This window comes from Aptenodytes forsteri, unplaced genomic scaffold, assembly GCF_000699145.1.
Source record: "Aptenodytes forsteri isolate BGI_AS27 unplaced genomic scaffold, ASM69914v1 Scaffold563, whole genome shotgun sequence".
NCBI lineage: Eukaryota > Metazoa > Chordata > Aves > Sphenisciformes > Spheniscidae > Aptenodytes > Aptenodytes forsteri.
The window spans coordinates 1,080,051-1,099,961 of NW_008795318.1; the positions used below are offsets into that span (position 1 = coordinate 1,080,051).

Genomic DNA, 19,911 nt, shown 5'->3' on the forward strand with positions numbered 1-19,911 from the left:
CAACCTCATCCGTGATACTGCATCCAAGGAAATGCCGCTGCTTACAGACAGTTGCCACAGGGCTCTTGGCAGTCTGGAGGAGCCACGGAGCACGGTGGGAGTCTGGATTAGGAAGAGGTCACAGGTTACTGCCCTTAAGACTTGCTTGTGGGGAAGCGAGTTGACAGTGATGTTGGCTGTGATGAACATGCTGGCTGTTACAATTTCTTTCCAAAGAAAACCCCCAAACCCAGACAGCCCAAGGTGGGTATTTTCATCCTCAATCAGAATGGGACACAAGAAGCATTTAAACTCGCTCTGCTTACCAGAACAGCATTCAGAATATGGAAAGGCAAAGCCAGATGCAGGAGCCTTAAAGATAGGAGTCAAAGAGCTGGTGTGTCCCTCCAGCCGTTGCTTCTTGTGTTTGTTCTCAAGGGTGGAGTTCCATAACTTTACTGCTGAATTGAAGGGTATTTAGCAATATTTAACAATGTTGGCTAGGTCAGGATAGATTGTATTGAGACTTCGTGTCATATTCTGACTCGAAATGTTTAGGGTTGGAGTGGATGTTGGAATATATGCTGTCAGTGTCGTGATTTATAAAGCCATAAAGTGGAACTGCCAGCTCCGTAAAAACAGATCCAGCTTGGTAAGAAATGTACTAAGAAACGCAACTTTCAGATTCCCAGATTTAAAAGTAATAATAATAATTCATAGCAGAGTCCCTGTTACATGGCACATGGCATAGCAGCATTAGTCCACTGTGGTCCGGTCTTAGGGAGAGCAAGTAATTTGCATGGATTTACATTACTTAAATGTTTTAGGTACTGTATCTTCTGACAGGAACCCCTCTCATTGTATTCAAGGACGGAAAGAGTCTGCTCTCAGAAAACACCAATTCGTTGAAAGGGAAACTTTTTACAGAAACAGATCTGTTCCAGGAAAGCTTGTTTATCTGTTCCAAGATGGAATTGGACCTGGGAAAACATTACCAAGATAGCCAGTAGTCAGGTCTGTCACCTTGGACGTAGGTTTCTCCTTCAGCCCACATCCTCGTTTCCATGTGCCATGGAAGTAGTAGGCTCTTGTTGGTCATTGGGTGGGTGCTGCTTCTTGTACTTTCACATAATTTTGGAGAGGTTCCACTTTTATTCTTAGGGATAATTCAACTGAATCTCAAAATCTTACGTGTTTTTTTAGGACAGAATTTTTGTTTTCTGGCCAGCTGTATTTTTACGTTCAGAAATGCAAGCCCTTTGCCTTGTTTAAATAAGAGTTAATGAAAACCTTTAAATGGCTTGGCAGCCATACAGTCTGTGTCTTGGATACAATAGTCAGCTTGTGTTCAGTCCGAAGTTAATGGACATCTGGGGCAGTTTCTAGGTTGCTGTCAGACAGAAAGACATTTCTGGACATTTTGGTCTTATAGGAAAGGTTTAAATTAAGAGTGCTTTCCCCCCCACCCCCACTCCCTTCAATAACTTTTCCCTTAAACAGGATCTTTGTTTTATTCTGTGCCCAGTTATTGATATTCTTCCTCAGCTTTCCTTTTCCAGGACTTTTTCCAGCAAGCAAAAGGAGCACAATTGCAAACATGCTCAAGACATTGCTAAACCACATGTAATTTAAAGAGGAAATTAGTATTTTGTTGAATAAATGATAGTAGATAAGCTCCTGCTTTGGAACTAAAGAGCTCTTCAGCTCCAGACTTCTAGAGGCCACCTCCTGCCCCAGGCAGGGTAGCTGCTAGGGGAGCTTATCATGTTAGAGATGCTGAACTGTTTTGATGATGAGCCAAAAGTGGGTGCTCTTGAAACATTATCTTCCTTTCTGGTGCCAGAGACCTGCTTGCTGGAGGAAAACACAGAAACAGTTTAAATGTGAGGCTGGAGTTTTGTTTGGTTTTGATCTTGTGTTTGAATTGCAGTGTAATTGCCCCTGTGTTGTTGATTTGTTGCTGAAGTTTCCCCTAGGTCTGGACAAACCTGTTTAGGTAAATGGGGGGAATGTTTTTATTCCCCTGGCCCACGCTGGGTGCTTGTGCCTCCAAAAGAGCTATTTCTCAGCTGGAGAGGCACTAACTCTGTGGCATTAAAGGGCGCAGCTCAGATGCGCAGCTGATGGATTTGTGCCACCCTTCACCACTGCCAGAGGTTTCATTTGTGCCAAAGCTGAAGTACTGAGTGACAAACTTGTCACAGTTCAGCCAAACCGTCCTGCAACCTGCCAAGGCTTTGTAGTTTCATTACACTTACGAGCTCTTTCGTGTGTATGTGGACTGATGCAGTGATGTATGTCCCTTCTGACAGATCATCACCGAAATTGGAAGATTGTCAGCAGATTGTGGATCTTCAGTTCTCCTAAAATCAACCATTGTGATCAGCATTTGGTCTCTTTTGTATTGGTAAACAAAAGCAGGACTGGAAAGACTTTTGAAGAATTCATATTCAGACTAGTCAGTCAGCCATTTATAAGGGGTGGGGAGAAGTGGCTCAGCTTAACTGAAACATACTTCTACTGAGAGCTCATACCCCAAAATAATTAGGTACAAGTAAATGATTCTAGTGCAGAGATAAGGCATATTTGAACCACAGATATCTTAGTTTTATCATCTGCTTGTTAACGGTAGTACAACAGTTTTACATATCCTGCAAGTATTTATCTACCGCATTTAAGATGACACATCAGATGGCAAAATGCAAGTTGTGAATTTCCAGTAGGTTTGATTAAAACCAAGTTCCCCTTAACCGTACTGAAATTTCTATTTTAGTTTGAACTTGTGTAACTGTGTGTTTGCACGTGGTACATTCAAATCCTCAGGTACAAGTTGCATATGTGAATTGTGATGTCCAAGGTCACAGATGGAAAGCGTTGCTTGCAATGTTTGCAAGAAAGCACATATTCCTACCTCCGTGTATAATACATTCCTTTTACCTTTTTTTAGAATAGGGAAGTAATTATAGTTGGAGGCATATGAGTAAGAAGGACAAAATTCTAGTTATAAATGGAGGGGGTTTTCCTAGGTCAGCATACAGTTGATCTAAATCTGATAATTTTCTCCAGTGCTGGACATTCTTGCTGGATGAGTTCTCAGGTTGAGGATTTTGCCTCAAGAGCTTTGTTTAGCAGTTGCGCTCCAGGCTGGGAATGCCTGAGAAATGCTGTGGTATCAGCACCTGTAACTAAGCCTTAGCAAAGGCAGAAACACAAGGGGTTTGTCTGCTACGAAATGTGTCCAACTCTGAGAAACAGGAGGGCAGAATTCTGTCTTTCTAGGTTTTGCCCAGTATTTAAAACTGTACTTAGCCCTTTTACTATAGCAAATTAACCACAAGTAGTTGGGAAAGGTGTTTTTGGAAAGCTTTTACTAAGGTCTTTTGCTAACTCCGGCAGAATTTGGATACAACTTCTTCAACCAGATGTTCCAATTGGCAGCTCTTCTGCCTCTCTATTAATAAATGTCTCATTTTTTTTTCCAGGATTCAAATCTTTCGATACACACTGATAATCCAGACCTGACACCGTGTTTCCAGAATACCATCCTAGCATGGATCCCTAGCATTTATCTATGGAGTGCATTACCCTTTTATCTTCTCTACCTAAAGCACAACAAAAGAGGGTACATCGTGCTTTCCATGTTGAGCAGATTCAAGACGGTAAGATCTCTTTGCAGTTCTCCACGAGTAACGTGCAGTTTTGAGTTTGCTAGCATTAGTTCAGTATCCAAGCAAGTGCTGCAGTAGGATTTAAACAAAATTCCCTCTGATTTATGGGGGAACTGAAGACCTTGCGTATAGGAAACAACAGTGTATGTACAGATTTCTGAGGAAGGATACCAAAGGATAGCTCATCTGTAAGGAAATCCATCCTGCGAGCCCACCTTCTGGGTAGAGAGAGGAGATGATTGCTCTGGAGAAGAGTTCACCCCTTTGTTGAGCCAAAAATATGCTGCTTCACCTTTACTTAAGCTTTAAACCACTGAAAGCTGCAAAACAAAGACCTTAAGGTAGGTCCAGTGAGAATTTAATCTCATTGTGAAAGTAAGCACAAGAAGGTATTTTTTCAAGCCAGTCTACTCACCCAATAGCTATGTGATTTCATCTGCATCTTGTGCTTAAGAGATGGCTGGCATCAACAGCACTTCTGGTTTATAAATTACTAGGTCTAAGGGAAGCAAGCAAGTCACTTTCCATAGGCCATGAGAGAACTGGGGTTATTCCTGGAGAAAAATTCCAGGCTTCTGCTTCAGGGCATGTCTGCCTTTAATCTGGATGCTGCCTATGTTTCCAATCAAAACTGAATAGCATAGGAAAAAAAACAGGTAAATACGTTTGTCTTTCTACTGGTTGTGTTTGCAAATCCCTTGGAAAGCAGTTGAGACGAGATCCTTGGTTTGAGTGCAGTGGGACAGTTCCGTTAGCCTGACTGCAGCTGATCAACGCAGTAATGTTTTTCTGTTTACACAGCTTTGCCTTGCTGGGAATCTGTGAATCGTAACGGTTTTGCTAGCCCTCTGACTGCCGCTGGAGATGAGTTTACCAAATGCTGTTTCTGTTTGACTTCTTCCAGCTGTTTGGTGTCCTGCTGTGGTGCGTGAGCTGGGCAGATCTATTCTACTCTTTCCACGACCTCCTGCAAAACAGAACACCTCCACCAGTCTATTTTGTAACTCCATTGATCGTTGGCATCACTGTGGTTTGTAGCTGTTTCTTATTGTGACCAATAAGAATAACTCTTTCTTAGGCAGATGAAGGAGGGAAAGGGTTCCTCTGCATTCATTGCCTTATCCTGTCCTCTTTTAACGGAATTGTTAGTACTTGTATTGCTTACCGAAAAGGCTGCAGTTACAGATATCTCTTTCATGTAGATTCAGCTATGTAAATTAAAATCTTTATAATGGAGAGATTGTTCTGCCTCCCACTTTGCTCTCATCTGTTTCTCCAGGCTTGTGATCCAGGTGTGGAGAGAATTTGGATATGACTTTGCCTAAACAGGGAGATATGATAGAGCATGGCTTGTGCATTGTTCAGTATCGTATTGGACTTTGTAAAATTGTGTCTCTTATCTGGTGGTTCTTCCTCTGTTAAACAGAAACCAAATTTGCTTTGCCTAGGGTGACAAACAGGCTTGTGGCTGTTGTATGAAAAATGAAGCAGTAAAATTTGCCCATTAAATTTTTAATTCCCTTGGTTAGAATTTAAAAAAAAAAAAAATCTTGTTTTCTAGACAAGTCATGATTGTCCATCTGGACTGGAGAAATGACAGCTCTTACATTTGTTTAAAATGTTTGTAGCTAATATTTAAGTGTGCCTAGCCCTAGGTACAAAGTGTGGTTTAAAAATTGAATTCTGTAGATGAGGCTCTGAAAACAGTAAAACCAAATTATTTTGTAACGTTATTCGCTGCTTTCCTTAGATAGAGGAGGTTTTGCCATTGACTTCTGTGAAGTTATGATGGGGCCTTATTTCAAAGAGGTCCTGTTGTCGATGAGGGAACTGGGGTTGTTTAGCCTGGAGAAGAGGAGGCTGAGGGGAGACCTCATCGCTCTCTACAACCACCTGAAAGGAGGTTGTAGCGAGGTGGGGGTCGGTCTCTTCTCCCAAGTGACAAGCGATAGGACGAGAGGAAATGGCCTCAAGTTGTGCCAGGGGAGGTTTAGATTGGACATGAGGAAAAATTTCTTTACTAAAGAGTGGTTAAACATTGGAACAGGCTGCCCAGGGAAGTGGTTGAGTCCCCATCCCTGGAGGTATTTAAAAGACGTATAGATGAGGCGCTTAGGGACATGGTTTAGTGGGTGGTGGTGTTGGGTTGATGGTTGGACTCGATGATCTTAGAGGTCTTTTCCAACCTCAATGATTCTATGATGATGTCTGTAACAGCTGCCAACTGAGAGTGTGAATAAGGGGAGCAGTGGGACGGGATTGTGTTCACGTGTTCCTGTATTTGCTTTTACAGCTGTTAGCTACATTGCTTATTCAATACGAAAGGCTGAGAGGGGTTCAGTCCTCTGGAGTGCTCGTTATCTTCTGGTTTTTGTCTGTGCTCTGTGCCGTGGGGCCTTTCCGGTCTAAGATCATGACTACAACAGCACAGGTAACATGCCATCCTTGTTAGCACTTGGAGAACAGGAAATGTAGCATTAACATCTCTGTGAAGGGAATGAATCACCGAGTTTGGAGTCAGATCTGAGCCCAGCTTTTGCCAGAGAGAAAGAGAAGTTTGGTTCCATTGCCTTGACTCAGACTTGTGTAACTTGAAGGGAACTGGGACTTCTCATGCAAAGTCAAAAAGCAGATTTTGCTTAGCCCAAGGCTATACTGGAAACCTGATAGACATGTGAGGGCTATACCAACATGGTATATATATTAGAACAGACCCTTTTTTTTTTCCCTTCCCTTTTCCCTTTTGCAGCCTCCTTCCCCTGCTTAAATAGGGATGGGTAGTAATTGGAGATGATGCATTTTAATATGTAATGTCCCTTTTTTGCTTAGGCAGCTTGGCCACATTATACAGCTCCATAGGCTTTCTTTTGTCAGTGCCTGATGTGCTGAGGACAGCATTCTGACTCCAACTATGGCTGTAAATAGAGAACAGAAAGTTGGAGGGAGAGGAAAGAAACCTGGGCTGCTATGATTCCTGTTTGAAAACATATCAGGTTCTCCCACAGTAAGAAAGTTGTTATGTTTTTCACAGAAACAAATTCCACTAAGTAGGGCAAAGCAGATTGCTTCAGTGATGAGATCATCAAAGGCTATGAGTGAAAGAGTATTTGAAAAACATTAAGGTGATTGCTTATCCTCAGTGAAATCAGTGTTGATTCTGTTTGATTTCTTTTTTTTTATACTTCCTTTTTTGTAACTTTTAGCAGCATTATCCTTTTAGCAAGGATTTTGCTATACCAGGCTGTTGTAAATATTCCAACGGAGATTGAATTAAACCTTAAATGACAGTCTGTGCAGAACTTCTTCAGCAAATAGCTGCAATTGTGGTGAGACCCTTTCAAACACCACTTAAAGTCAATTTTAAAACTGTAGTAGTGGTGAATAAGTACAAATATTGGACTATCAATGTTTGAATCCTTAATCAACTTAAAATTATGGGTGCAGAGCCTTAGAACAGGTATGGGTAACGTTTCTCCTGTTCTTGCAACTGTGGAGGACCAAATATTCTTTCTCTTGCACTTAAGGTTTAAACATTTTAAGTGAACAATGAGAGCATTCACAACTACATTAGGGTATGAAAGAGCTGTATAAGGGACATACCCTCACAGCAAGAAGTTTTAAGTCAACTGCAGCGTCATATGAGTGGGAAAGGAAATACCTCTAGAGCAGATGGAACTGGTGTTATACAATACAGTGTTTTTTGCAGCTTCTTCTGAAAGTATTTAACACTGCTTGTCAGTGACAAGGTACTAAAGTAAATGGATGTTCTCTGATCCGGGTTGACAATTCCTATGCTTAAGACATGATCTTGCAAGAACCCCTGGAGGTAATTTAAAAGGGTGTCATGTAGCCCTGATTCCAGAGGGTGTCTGCAGTGAAGATGTATAAGGACTTTGAACTTGACATAATTTAATGAAAAGCTTGGAGATAAGCATGTTCTTAGGCACTTAACAGAGTACGTGCATACTTTCGTAAGATAATTCCTGCTGGCAACTACTTTGCTGTATTCAAGTGTAGAGGAAGAAAGGAATTGCCAAAAGAAGCTGTGAAAAAGGCAGGGGGGGGGAGAGAGAGGGGGGGAGAGAGAGAGGGTTGGGGGGGCTGGGGAGGACCTGGGAAGTACAATAAAAACGATCATATACTGCGTTTCTTTTTCCTTCTAGGGCCATGTAAATGAAAGGTTCAGGTTTACCACGTTTTACATCTACTTTGCTTTGATAATCGTTGAGTTGATCCTTTCATGTTTTAAAGAAAAGCCTCCATTTTTTTCCCCTGTTAATACAGATCCTGTAAGCATTTTTACTTTGCTTCATTTGCATTTTACAGACTATATCATGTTTTGAGAGTTCCACTGAGAATACTTTTCATTGAAAACAGCTTTGAATTGTCATTGAGATTGCAGTAGTTAGTGACCCCCTTACAAAACACTGGGTATGGAGAGCAATATTAGAGTTTGAAGCCTTTTTCCATTATATGTGCCATCAGTAATGACCGGAAGCTATGTAGCGACAGCAGCTCTCCTACTTGCTGCTTCACAGCAGTTTAAATCACATTTATGAACATTGAAGTGTAATATTAATTATTTCAAGAGTGGTTTTTGTGGAGATGGTGGTCTACTTGCTTAACATTCATTTAGAGTTAGAAATGAGTTCTATGTGTGTTCAGAATAGATATGGAAAAACATTAATAACAGAAGACATTAGTGGTGTCACAGGTTAAATTTCTTCTCCAATTCATAAAATGGTCTCTATAATTGGATTTATGTTTAAACCAAGCTGAGAGAGAAGTTGAGTTCATTTCTTAAAATGAACATTTCAGAAACCATAGAATGACATTTCAGTTTATATAAGTGTGATTTAAAGGCAGTATATGAAGCAATTTTTAAAGATAAAGAGAGTTCTGCATGACATGGGAAATGAAAGAAGTCAATTTTATGTCTCGTCAGGACATAGGTACATACATGTAATATACCAAAACTGATCAAAATAGACTGTCGTCTTATTAAAGTAATGGTACGTCTTTATTTATTTTGGTTTTTTCTCCCATAACTTTACTATAGAATCCATGTCCAGAATTAACTTCAGGCTTCCTGTCAAGATTGACATTTTGGTGGTTTACAAGGTAGGCTTCTCTTTTCAAGCTGTTGGACAGCTGACAACCGCTGACAACCCCAAACTCTACTTGTGGTGTGTGTTGTACAGAGTTAGCGATACAGAGATTTTTTCCTCTGTAAGTAGCTGATGTTTGACGCTCTTTCATCCACAGTGGTGTGAGCACTTCTAGCATTTGCCTTTTTAGAAACAGCTTTCACAGTGTTCATGCTGCCCAAACTTCTCTGAAGAGCGGCAACAATTGTGGCATGACTAATAGGGTGTACAGCCTGGTTGTGCTTACCACATGCTGGAGTACAACCTAAACCAACATGTAAGACTGTGTTCCACAAGATTAATTGTGGCAACCTTTCACCCACCTGAGGATGTATATTGTTTCCTGTTCAGGTTCATGGGTGAATGCTTTTTTATAAGGACATTTTCCATGCGAGAGGGAAAGTAAACTGGGTTATATATGCAAATGATTACCACCAACTGATACTGCTGTCAAAAGGCATGTGTATTAACGATGCAAATTTGAGATTGGGCTTCCTACAACTCCATGATAAAGAAGTGGAACAGCTGTCAAAGGTCATGTTAAGACCCAGTTTTTCCATAGTAGCTGAGGGTGTTGAGATCTTCATTCTTCCATCCATGTAACTTTATTGTCCTGGCAACAGCCCTGTAAAATTCTTTTTAGTGAGAGAGTGAGATATTTCTAAACTTCCAGAGTTTTGAATGCTCAGATTCCCCATCAAGGTTTTTGGCAACTAGACGTTTGTATCCCTTGACGAAATTCCTCTTACAGTTGAGGAACTGTAGTTTTCAGAGAAATCTGATTTTCCTTTAACTTACATGAGCTTCACTTCTGCATTTTGTTCACCTCTGACAGTTATTCCAGATAGACTTAGTTATTTTCACCTCTAAAGCTTCACTGTTTTCATTGAACACCACAGTTTCATTCAAATACTTCTGGTAGTTGTTTTTTATTGTCCTTTTTTCTGAAGTGATGTTTTCAATAAAATACGTGTAATCAAAATTACATAATGTCCTTTCCTAAATTGCAAACATCGATATAAGGAACAAAAGGAGATGGAGGTATAATTATCACCTTTTCTGTGGAGATGTATCTTCTTGCTTTTGTTAGCTTAATAGTCCCAGGGTTACTAGCAATACTTTAAGTACTATTAGCCAAACTGAATTGGACTTTTTTTCTCTATATGTGCAGCATGGCAATTCTTGGGTACAAAAGGCCCCTCGAAGATAAAGATTTGTGGTCACTGAATGAAGATGATACTTCAAAAATTATTGTGCAACAACTAAGTAAAGAGTGGGACAAAGAAAAAGCAGAGTGCAAACAGTAAGTATACGAACAAGTCTGCAAACAGAGATTGATCCTAGTCGTTTCAACATCAGTAAGCTGCTCATCCATGAAAATGAGCCAACTGAAAATGGCACCTACCTCTTCAACCTATCTGTTCTTCATTCATATTAACAGTCAAATTTGCTTATTTTAATATGTCTGGGCAGAGGCAAGCAGGAGCCCTCTGGGGCTTGTGTACCACTGACACACTTTTTAATTAGGTGCTTAAAATCTACATGGGCAGGTAGTGCCATTTACCACGTGGAGAAGGGCTGAAGATGCATAAGCACAAGGGATTGAGTTGGTTGGATTGTAGAAAATGAACAACTTTCATCACTGAGCTGGTAGATGTCCAACCCCATAATTGCATCCCTCCTGTGCATGTTAGAGCACAACTTCTGTGCACCATAAACCAAAAGGAATTCCTCATCATCCCCATCATGAGTTTTTTGGCCTGACACTATTTTTAGCCTTAAGGCTCTTAGCAGTGAGCAACTTTTCACTTCCTAGCAGTAAAGATATGAAACTCAAAACGTGAAAGGCAGGAGGGGAAGAGATATCCCGCTTTAAGAGCTGAGACCCTGCTCCTGTTGCCTAGAAAGTTAGCAGCAAAATTCTCATAGTCTCTGATGGAAATGGCATGAGGGTCAGAACTTGCATATAGTTACATCCATGCTGGAGAGGATATCCTTTTTATTGCACGTTCTGTCCTAATCTAATCTTAAGAAATTATCTATTGTGTAACTGTATTTCCTTCTCCCACTGGTTAGTGTCCAAAATGTTTCCAAACAAATAGATGTGATAATAGTGTCTTTCAAATGAAAAATGTCAATAAGGAGGAGGCCTGCACTTCCATTTCCTTTCATTTTGGAGATTTCTTCTCCATGTGGAGGCTTTCCTCTGTTCTGTGCATATCCTTGCCAAATTGGAAAGACCCTATTATGTGATAATATTAGGAGAGAGTTGTAAGGTTCTTGGCAAGGTTAATGTGATGTGGAGAGTTCCACTTTGCAGCTAAAATTTGAAAGGTTTCCAGCACTAACACCAGCAGCTTGTCCACTAGCGCTTCGTGTGTATGTGTGTTGTGGTTTTAATTTGTTGGGGGTTTTTTTAGTTTTCTTAATGTCTCTACTTTTATGGTGTGGAATAACGTGCATTGTCTGGGTTCTGGTCTTTTTGCACAGACATAAATCTTACTCCCCCAGGCGTTTATATAGTAAGAGCACAGCCATTGTGCGGAAGTGCCTAGGGTCCAGGAAAACTTTTGCTGAGAAACCAGAAACTGTGCCTGGAATTCTGTCATGGGATTCATTGCATTTTGGAAATTATTCATAGAAACTGGGTCCAGCTGGCATTTAACCATAAATTCTGGCTTGTATTTAGCTCAGGTAAAATTTTGTGGCAACTATATTAATGATTCTAAGGTGGGGAAAAGAGCAAAAACAAAGCAAATCACTGTACTCCAAATTGCTGGGTTTCAAATAACTAAAAGCTTTGTGGCTCTGCTTATTCTTCAATTATAAGTAGGTATTCTCAATTACTTAATGTCAAATAACATTAGTGGTAGTTGCTTGGGAGCCGTTGTAAATATTTTTTTTAACTCTTTAAATCTGGTCTGAGCAAGCTTTTATGACATTAAAAATGCTGTGTAAAGTTGTACACGTGTTGAAAGTGCCATGGAAAATATTTGCAGTGTACATAGTAGTAATTTATTTTTAAAAACTTAATCAGTTGCAACTCTGGCATAGCTAAAGTTTTAAACTTATTTTATGGTAATGATTATCACATTTCTATTGTTCCTAAACCTACAAAACCTTTTTTACATTTTGCTTCACAGCTGTCTTGTGAATTACTGTTAAATAATTGCTAATAATTCATTTGCTACTAATGAGTTACAGGAGAGATCAGTGTGGATTTAAGTTGTTATTATAGATAATAAAGCATGCAAAGAGTATTTTTCCTTTGCTTTTGCTCTCTTTGCCTGTACGGCTGAAGTCTCTACTCGCTCACTTTGCTGATAAGTGCAGTTGCTTCTGAGAAAGTTAGAGCTGTGCTGGATGGAGAAGAGAGCGCTGGAATCTATTTTGCCTCATTTTTAGTTAGCTTCTGATTTTAGAGACTATGCTTATGAAGACAAATTGAAGATGCAGGGCCTTGTCATCACCATTGAGAAAGCTATGTGTTTTCCCATGAGATAATCAGCATCTATTATCTGCCCTGCCATAAATAATGGAAACCAGGCACGTGCTTTTTGCTTTGATAAAAAGCTGGGTGTGAGCAGTCCCACACACTGCTGAAAACCTGACCTCACCTAGCTACCCGTAGTAAACACTAGAAGTGCATTTTCTCCCTTTGGGATTTTTTGCTGCTAAAGAACTATTGTGTTGCTGTTAGCTCACTGTAATAAACATTTTTAATAGCACAAAGCCAGGGGCAAGTAGTCTTGTTTCTTCAAATCCTTCAATGAGTTTAACAGCCTGGTTGCCAGAAAAATAAGGCTTTGCTCATAAACTCTCCAGGTTTGATCTGGAAGGACAAAGACAACACTGTTTGCTCTTGTCTGGGGGTGGGTGGGGAATAAATTGTCTGGTTTAGGTTCTCCCCCTGCCCTCAAACTTTATTGCAAAGAAATTGGGATTTGCACATACCTTTGTTTGAAAGGATGCGAACAAGTTTCTACCTGTGGACTGTTAGCCACGGTGATCATTTTGAATACTCACAGGCTGTTGGAATTATTTGACTCTGCAGCCAGCCAGCTCCAAAAAACACTCTTTATGAAGAATCATAAATCCAACCTCACTTGGTAGTACTTACAAGTTATTTTTCAAATGCCTTCTTGTAAGTCTTCACTGTTTCTAGGGTCTCTCTTTCATCTGTCCCTTCTTATAAGGCTTATGTGCCCCAGACTAATTTCCTTCTCCCTGCTCCACCTGGACTTAACCTTCCTGGCTGACATTCAGGAAATTGTTCTCTAGGTCCCATAGCCCCCAAGAAACAACAGCAATTCGGTATTTGCTGGTAGAAAAGCTGCCAGGCTGCTCTCTGAGAGCAATTCATGGAGGAAATAATTTTCCAGAGCACCCCCTCTTTATTGACGGGCAACAGAAGTCAGGCACCTAAACCCCAGAGGTGCTTCTAGAAAACCCACCTGGAGCCCTGGAGAACAGCACGGACCTGTTGGGTCCATTTTTCATCAGTCAGTCTCAAAGAGCTTTGCCGAAGAGGTCACTTTCGTTGGCTTATTTTGCAGATGGAGAAAGAGAGGCACAAAGTAAGAAAGGGATACAGCCAAACAGGGTTTAAATGCTTAAATTGTCATCTGAGTAAAATTTAGGCACCTAAACCCAAAGTTTCTGTCCTGGAAGAACCTCGGACAGCTGTGGCCCAGATCTCGAAGATGGCTCAGCTTTGGAGGTACTGTGGTTTGTACTGTTTCAAGTTTTCAGGAATGCAAAACTTTGTATTTTGAGAGGGCTGTGCCTGCTTCCTCTCTTAGCTTGGCATGTGGTTCAATGTCTGTCTCCCTGGAGGGATTCAGGCTACTTCTCTGAAAGCAGCTGTGTGATCAGATAAGGCTAAAGGTTTAGTACAGCTACTAATTGAATAACGAATACAGTCTCAGAAGGACTAGGTGAGGGTGCCTTTTGTGGTATGTAAATAGCAACTGTTAGAGGATTCCTTTACAAGAAATTGGAGATTCAAGGTCAACTCTGTCCTCTGCCAGAGGAAGTCAGGCGTTCATCTCCTACTTCTTTGGGCCATGTTCTCATCCTGCGGTGACTGATTTTCTGGCCTATGGAGTACAACTCATAAGTACTGCAGAAAAAGCATCTAGATCTTGTTGAAAGTCTTGCTGTCGATCAGTAGGAGAGCAAAGAAAGGAGCAGACTTAGATGTTACTGCAGTGCTGTACACATAGGGAAATTACGTTCTCGTTGTCAGTTGTCTCTAATTGCTTGTTTCATTCCCCTAGGAAAGAAGAGGTGACATATATGAAGAAATCTAACTATGTGCTGAATCATGTTGGTGATGGTCCAGAGGAAGCAGAAGTTCTGATCAGAGATAAAGAGCACAATAGAAAGCCTTCCTTTCTCAAAGCTTTGTTGAGGACCTTTGGGCCATACTTCTTAATTGGCTCCTTCTTCAAGCTGATACAAGACCTACTTTCTTTCGTCAACCCGCAGCTGTTAAGGTTGGTTTACTGTGTGAGTAGTTTCTATGTGCAATCCCTATGGAGGCTTGGCTTTGGCACGGAGTATTTATTTTTGAAATGCGTAGCTAGTTTCCCTCACAGTGCTGCATGTGTATGCTCCCCCACCTTCCCACTGAAACACCGTAAGACAGGAGTTCTTTATTGTGGACTAAGCTGTAAATTGAGCAAGCTTCACTGAAATGCAAGATTTGTAAATCGCCCATCATCAGTAGACAGCTTTGAATTACAAATTACCTGTTGCTCCGTGCAGCAGTCCAAAGCAATTTCTCCCCATTTTAAAGGATTATTTGTGAAATCAAAGCGAAGCACTGCTTGCTGGATCCAGTAGTCTCTGTACATCTGATAACCACATGCACTGGTGGTGGTCGCAGCTGTAGCGTGACTTGATATACAAATGAAGCATGATGCTCAAGTATGTGGTGCTTTGGCCACGCCGCTGTCATCTGGGAAAGATTTTGGACCATTTAGATGAGTTCATGTGTTCTTAGTTGTGCACAGCAATGAGAATGTGTGGGGCACAGTTGCAGTAAATTTCCATGTGAAAGAAAATGATGGTTCTATTAAAGAAAAAAAAATAGAGAGATCCTGACAAAAGTGATATGTCCTCAAACTCTCCTTGTATGAGGAACACCTGTATCTCCCATCTCCAGGGGGACCAGTTGCTCAGCCTGATCCATAAAGGAATTTGCATGATCCCCACATTTTTTTCTCTGTTAGTATTATTCTTAAAGTGAGAATTTAATCAGATAATCATTAACTAAGAAGAATGTAACAGTGGAAATACCAACATTTGTGTCAAACAATTATTTTTTTTATTTCCAAATCAATGGAAAAGCACATAGTCCTGTTAATGCGTGAGAGAGGAATGGAGTTTGGATGGAGGCCACAGGTGGATGTGGGGAAGGGGAGTAGAGAGGGCCCTGCTCCTATATGAGTGTCTCTTAAAATAACACCACTGTGGAGCTGTGTTCTGAGATCATGTTGTGCTGTGGGTGGTTTGTAACATACCCAGAAATTTGCTAAAAAGAGGGTCTGACCCAGTATGGTGACATTTAATAGTTTACAGTCTGTCTTCTTCCAGAGTCCCTAGTGAAGAGGAGGCAGCTGGCTTCCTTCTGAGAACACATTAAGTATAATCTATTCTGGGAATTTCTCAAACTTGCATAAATTCCTGGATATGTTGTCAGTGATATCTCAAGGCATATGATGGGGAATTTCTTCTCAAGTCTCAATTCCTGCAGTCTTGGAAAATGAACTTCTAGTGGTGAGAGAAAATGAAAAAGCCATGGCTGTCTGGCAGGTTGCACGCAGGATAGTTTTATGTTTCTAAAAAGATTGCTGAATCCCATGCTGGGACTACGAGGAAGAGGTTTTCCTGAAGCTGTCCACTTACAGCATGAACAACCGGTGCAGTGCAGAAGGAAGATCTCTCTGGGCTGGAAGAAGAAAGATGTAGCAACCTCATGCTTCTAATACAAGGCTTTGGGGCCTGATTTGTAATTTCCAGGTGTATTTTCCCCCTGCTGGTTATTTGAACCATGGAGTCAAATCTCTGTTCCTCCCATATTTTGACAATTCAACACTCTGGTCAGTAGGCTGAAATCACAAATGTGATTTTTGAGAACACTGGGTATTGCCATATGTTGTTCTGCTTGTTTGCTATGTGACAGTGTGCAGGTCTCGCAGGGAGAGCAGCTGTGTGTAGTAAGAAATGGCTTATTAATAAAAGATGATATAGCCAGTTTAATGGTACTACCATTTTACAAAAAAAGTAGGAGTGAAGAACTCTTTATGCATCCATCCAGGAGCATGTCTTTTAATCTAGCTTTTTTGTGGGAAAACACCCCAGGCAGAAGCACTCAGGCTGCTTGAAAAGGATTTGGGTAAGAAGCTGGTTTCGCCTGCTTTACTACACTGTCCTACTGTGTCCTGTCATTCACCTCTTGCCCTGAGGGGCTGCCTATCAGAGCTCAGACAGTGAGCCATGTGTTTAAATGCTGGATCTTGGTGGAAACCTAGAGTCTCTTGTAATATTTCATTTTCTACAGGCTCATTTGCAAATGGACTTTCTCACTGGAAAAGCCTAAGGTTTTGCTGTTGTGTCTTCTCATTGTTGTTTGACTGAAATTGTAACTCAGCTTGCATCCTGGAGAGCTGTTTACTTTTTGTGGTTAGAGGATGTGGCAGGTTGCCATAGTTGAGAGAGGCTGTATTATGTCCCATTAAAATTTCTGCATGTTTTTAATTTTTGTTTCTTTTCCCTTTTCCCTAATCTTCTGAAAAACAGTGTATTAATCGGCTTCGTTAAGAACAAAGATGCCCCAGCCTGGTGGGGATTTTTGATTGCAGCTTTGATGTTTATCTGTGCTGTGCTGCAGACACTCATACTTCACCAGCATTTCCAGTACTGCTTTGTTACTGGGATGAGGCTGAGGACTGGGATCACTGGAGTGATATACCGAAAGGTAAGACTGGAAGCATTTCACGGGCTGGAACACCAGTGTATAGCCAAGCAAGTGGCCTCAGTTCTCAAATACTCAGGGAAGAGCAGGCATATTGGATAAGAACAGCCTCCTGGAAAATAAAAGATTGGGGTTTTGGTGAGTTTTTAGGAGTACCTCTATCATACTTTACAGAATTTTCTAGTGATTAGCAACTTCATGGGGTTGTACTGGTAGGTCACCAGACATATCACAGGCAAATATTGGTTCACTTTAAATATTTGGAAGAGGGATCCAGGAGAATAGCGTGTTTGTGCTATGAGTTGACTTAGATGCAACTAGGTTTTCTTCAGAATGCTACATACCACTTGAGATAGAGGTGCTCACAAGCAAACCATTTCATGAAGTCTTGTTCTTTGGAGATTAGGAATTGATGTAGTTGTGAATTATTTTATTCTTGTTGGAGAAGCACATTCTCAAGGTGTGTCTTGTTTTGCTAATAATAGAGGATTTCTTCTCTGTGTTTCTCCATACATATCAAGATTGTGAGTCCACTGAATGTCTCTTATTTCTCAGTCCTTAGTCATCACAAACTCAGCGAAGCGCTCATCAACTGTTGGAGAAATTGTCAACTTGATGTCAGTGGATGCCCAACGTTTCATGGACCTGATGACTTTCCTGAACATGTTGTGGTCTGCACCACTCCAGATATTTCTAGCTTTGTATTTCCTCTGGCAGGTATAGACATTGTCACATTTTTTCAGAATTCGTCTAAATGATGTGCAAGCTTTTTTTTTTTTTTTAATTTGACCCACCACTGATTTTTTAGAAACTCATTGTTCTGCCTTGTAGTAAAATGGCTTGTACTGGTGTACACGATCAATTAATCTCTTAATCATTTTGTTCAGCTGGTAGGCAAGATAAGGCATTTGAAGCAAAAGATAGCCTTTATGTCTGCTCTGTCCCTACATGCTTTGATAGGATTCGTCTTGGACTCATCACAGTGTTCCCAGTAGTTGATACAAATGAGAGCTTGAGGGAAATGGTTTAAAAACCAAACCAAACAAAAAAACCCCTGGGCATAGGAAATGTAAGCCATGTATAAAGATTATATCATGCCATATAAAGAAGTTTTGTGCAAGTCAACATGAAACAAATCACACCTGGAATAACCATAATTTTTCCTTTGCTACAGTGAAGTTGTTTCTGGTTTACTCCAGGTTCAGTTTGAGCACTGGCTTTCATCCTTAAAATGTTTCTATGCAGTTAATCTGTTTTACTGCGTAACAACAGCAACACTTGGGTACAACAACAACTTACCTTTTTTTCTTTCAATCAAGACTTTAGGGCCTTCTGTGCTGGCAGGAGTTGCCGTGATGGTTTTACTTATCCCATTTAACTCTGCAATAGCAATGAAAACCAGAAGATTCCAGGTAAGGTACCAGCAGAGAAGGTGACGTTATCTGAATTGGCAGCTGTGCTATGAGAAATGAAGGCATCAGTGGCTGTCTTAGCCATTAAAGAGCTGCCATTTGCACCAATTTACTCGTGAGTAAGATTGTGCTGATATATTTAATAACTGTATCCTCTCAGATAGTTTTTCCACAGTGAATTGAATGCTATTTAAGGGAAAGGTGTGGCATTGAGTCAGTGGCTCTTCATACTGTTGGAGCAGCTTCTGGGATTAGCAAGAAGTTTCTTTGTCTCCATATCCCTTCACCTGATAGCTTCTTCTAGGAGTGTCTAGAGAAGGGGCAAATAAATGTTGTTCTTTAAGCTGTGAATGACTGTTTTCAGAGATGGGAACTGAAGCCTGGCAGCTTGGTTTTTTATGCTAATAGCCAGTGTTGACTTTCACTGCTACTGAGCTGGGCTAAATTTGAATTATTATCTTAAGGTAAAAGGATCCTTTATTCCTTTCTTTGTAGTCTTAGTCAACTCTAGTCAAGGAAGGCTGAAAAACCCAATATAATAGTGCCCTCTGGCTTTGCGCTAGAAAAATCTAATAAGTGGCTCGTGCTGTGCAACCTATCAGTGACTGTTTGGAAGATTTAAAAAAAAAAAAATCAAGCTGTTGATGTAAAAAAGGTAAGAGTTGGAAAACGAATATAAATTATGACATTTAAGCACAGCCTTAGTAACAGAGTGGTATTATTACGTGCCTTAAAGAGACATCCAGACTTCCCATTAAATCTCTTGGATGCTGACATGTTAGTATTAACATTCCTTTTCTCCCTTGCCCATTATAAGATGCTCAGAGCTGCATAACTTGGGGGGGGGTGTGTGTGTGTGAATGCAGTTTTTCATTTTGTCTACACAGCTGAGCAGGGATTCCTTTTTTTTTAATCTTTTTTTTAAGTAACTGAATGAAGCACTGTATTCTAATGTATAGGAAAAAAATAAACTGAGAGTAACCACAATTTTCAAGGGATGCCCTAAGAAATACAACTATGCATATCAGGGAAAAAAATCTGAAGAAATCAAAGGAAGAAGTAGGGTAGTATTTTTGTGAAGTGCCTGAATCTTTCTTTAAGGTGGTTTTGAAAATGTAACCCCTAACAGTGAAGATGAGTGGAAAGCTTTTATACTCTGCTTTTCAGCCATTTTCTTTGATTTCTGGTTTCTTTGGAGGTATATACTTGCACAGTAAGCTTACTGATAACAGTCTGGCTTTCTTTAATTACCTTTTGCATCCTCTCTAGAAATAGCCCAAGGACCATCACAGCTGTGAGACAACATGTTGAAAGCTCTCTTCTAGTCATTCCTGTGACACTCTTGTCTCCTGTGTTTACTAATAACCTAGGTGGAACAAATGCGATATAAAGACTCCCGCATTAAATTGATGAATGAGATTCTGGGTGGCATAAAGGTGCTGAAGCTGTATGCTTGGGAACCATCGTTTTCAGAAAAAGTGTTGGAGATACGAAAGAATGAGCTGCAAGTTTTGAAAAAATCTGCCTATCTCAATTCTTTGTCCACCTTTGCATGGATCAGTGCACCATTCCTGGTAAAGTGAATTTGCATGACTTTCTAAGATGTAAAAGTACATCCTTGAAGGATAAGTGTGAGGCTTTCTGCTTGCTAAATGTACATAGGAATGAAGTGTAAATACTTTTAAAAAAAATTATTCACATGCTTTGAAGCAAAGTTCCCTGTT

General features: G+C 40.5%; 1 protein-coding gene across 1 annotated transcript in view; it reads left to right on the top strand.

Annotated features, from left to right (window-relative positions):
* The first annotated feature begins 529 nt into the window (after positions 1-529).
* ABCC3 (ATP binding cassette subfamily C member 3) overlaps positions 530-19,911 on the top strand; it is a 37,819-nt gene continuing 18,437 nt past the window's right edge. Inside the window, exons 1-12 of the mRNA XM_009279667.2 lie at positions 530-631; positions 3,462-3,638; positions 4,552-4,677; positions 5,941-6,078; positions 7,811-7,936; positions 8,707-8,768; positions 9,966-10,097; positions 14,074-14,292; positions 16,601-16,778; positions 17,331-17,492; positions 18,095-18,187; positions 19,558-19,761. Of these exons, the coding sequence (XP_009277942.2) occupies positions 530-631; positions 3,462-3,638; positions 4,552-4,677; positions 5,941-6,078; positions 7,811-7,936; positions 8,707-8,768; positions 9,966-10,097; positions 14,074-14,292; positions 16,601-16,778; positions 17,331-17,492; positions 18,095-18,187; positions 19,558-19,761 (1,719 nt within the window). The remainder of the gene's footprint in view (positions 632-3,461; positions 3,639-4,551; positions 4,678-5,940; positions 6,079-7,810; positions 7,937-8,706; positions 8,769-9,965; positions 10,098-14,073; positions 14,293-16,600; positions 16,779-17,330; positions 17,493-18,094; positions 18,188-19,557; positions 19,762-19,911) is intronic.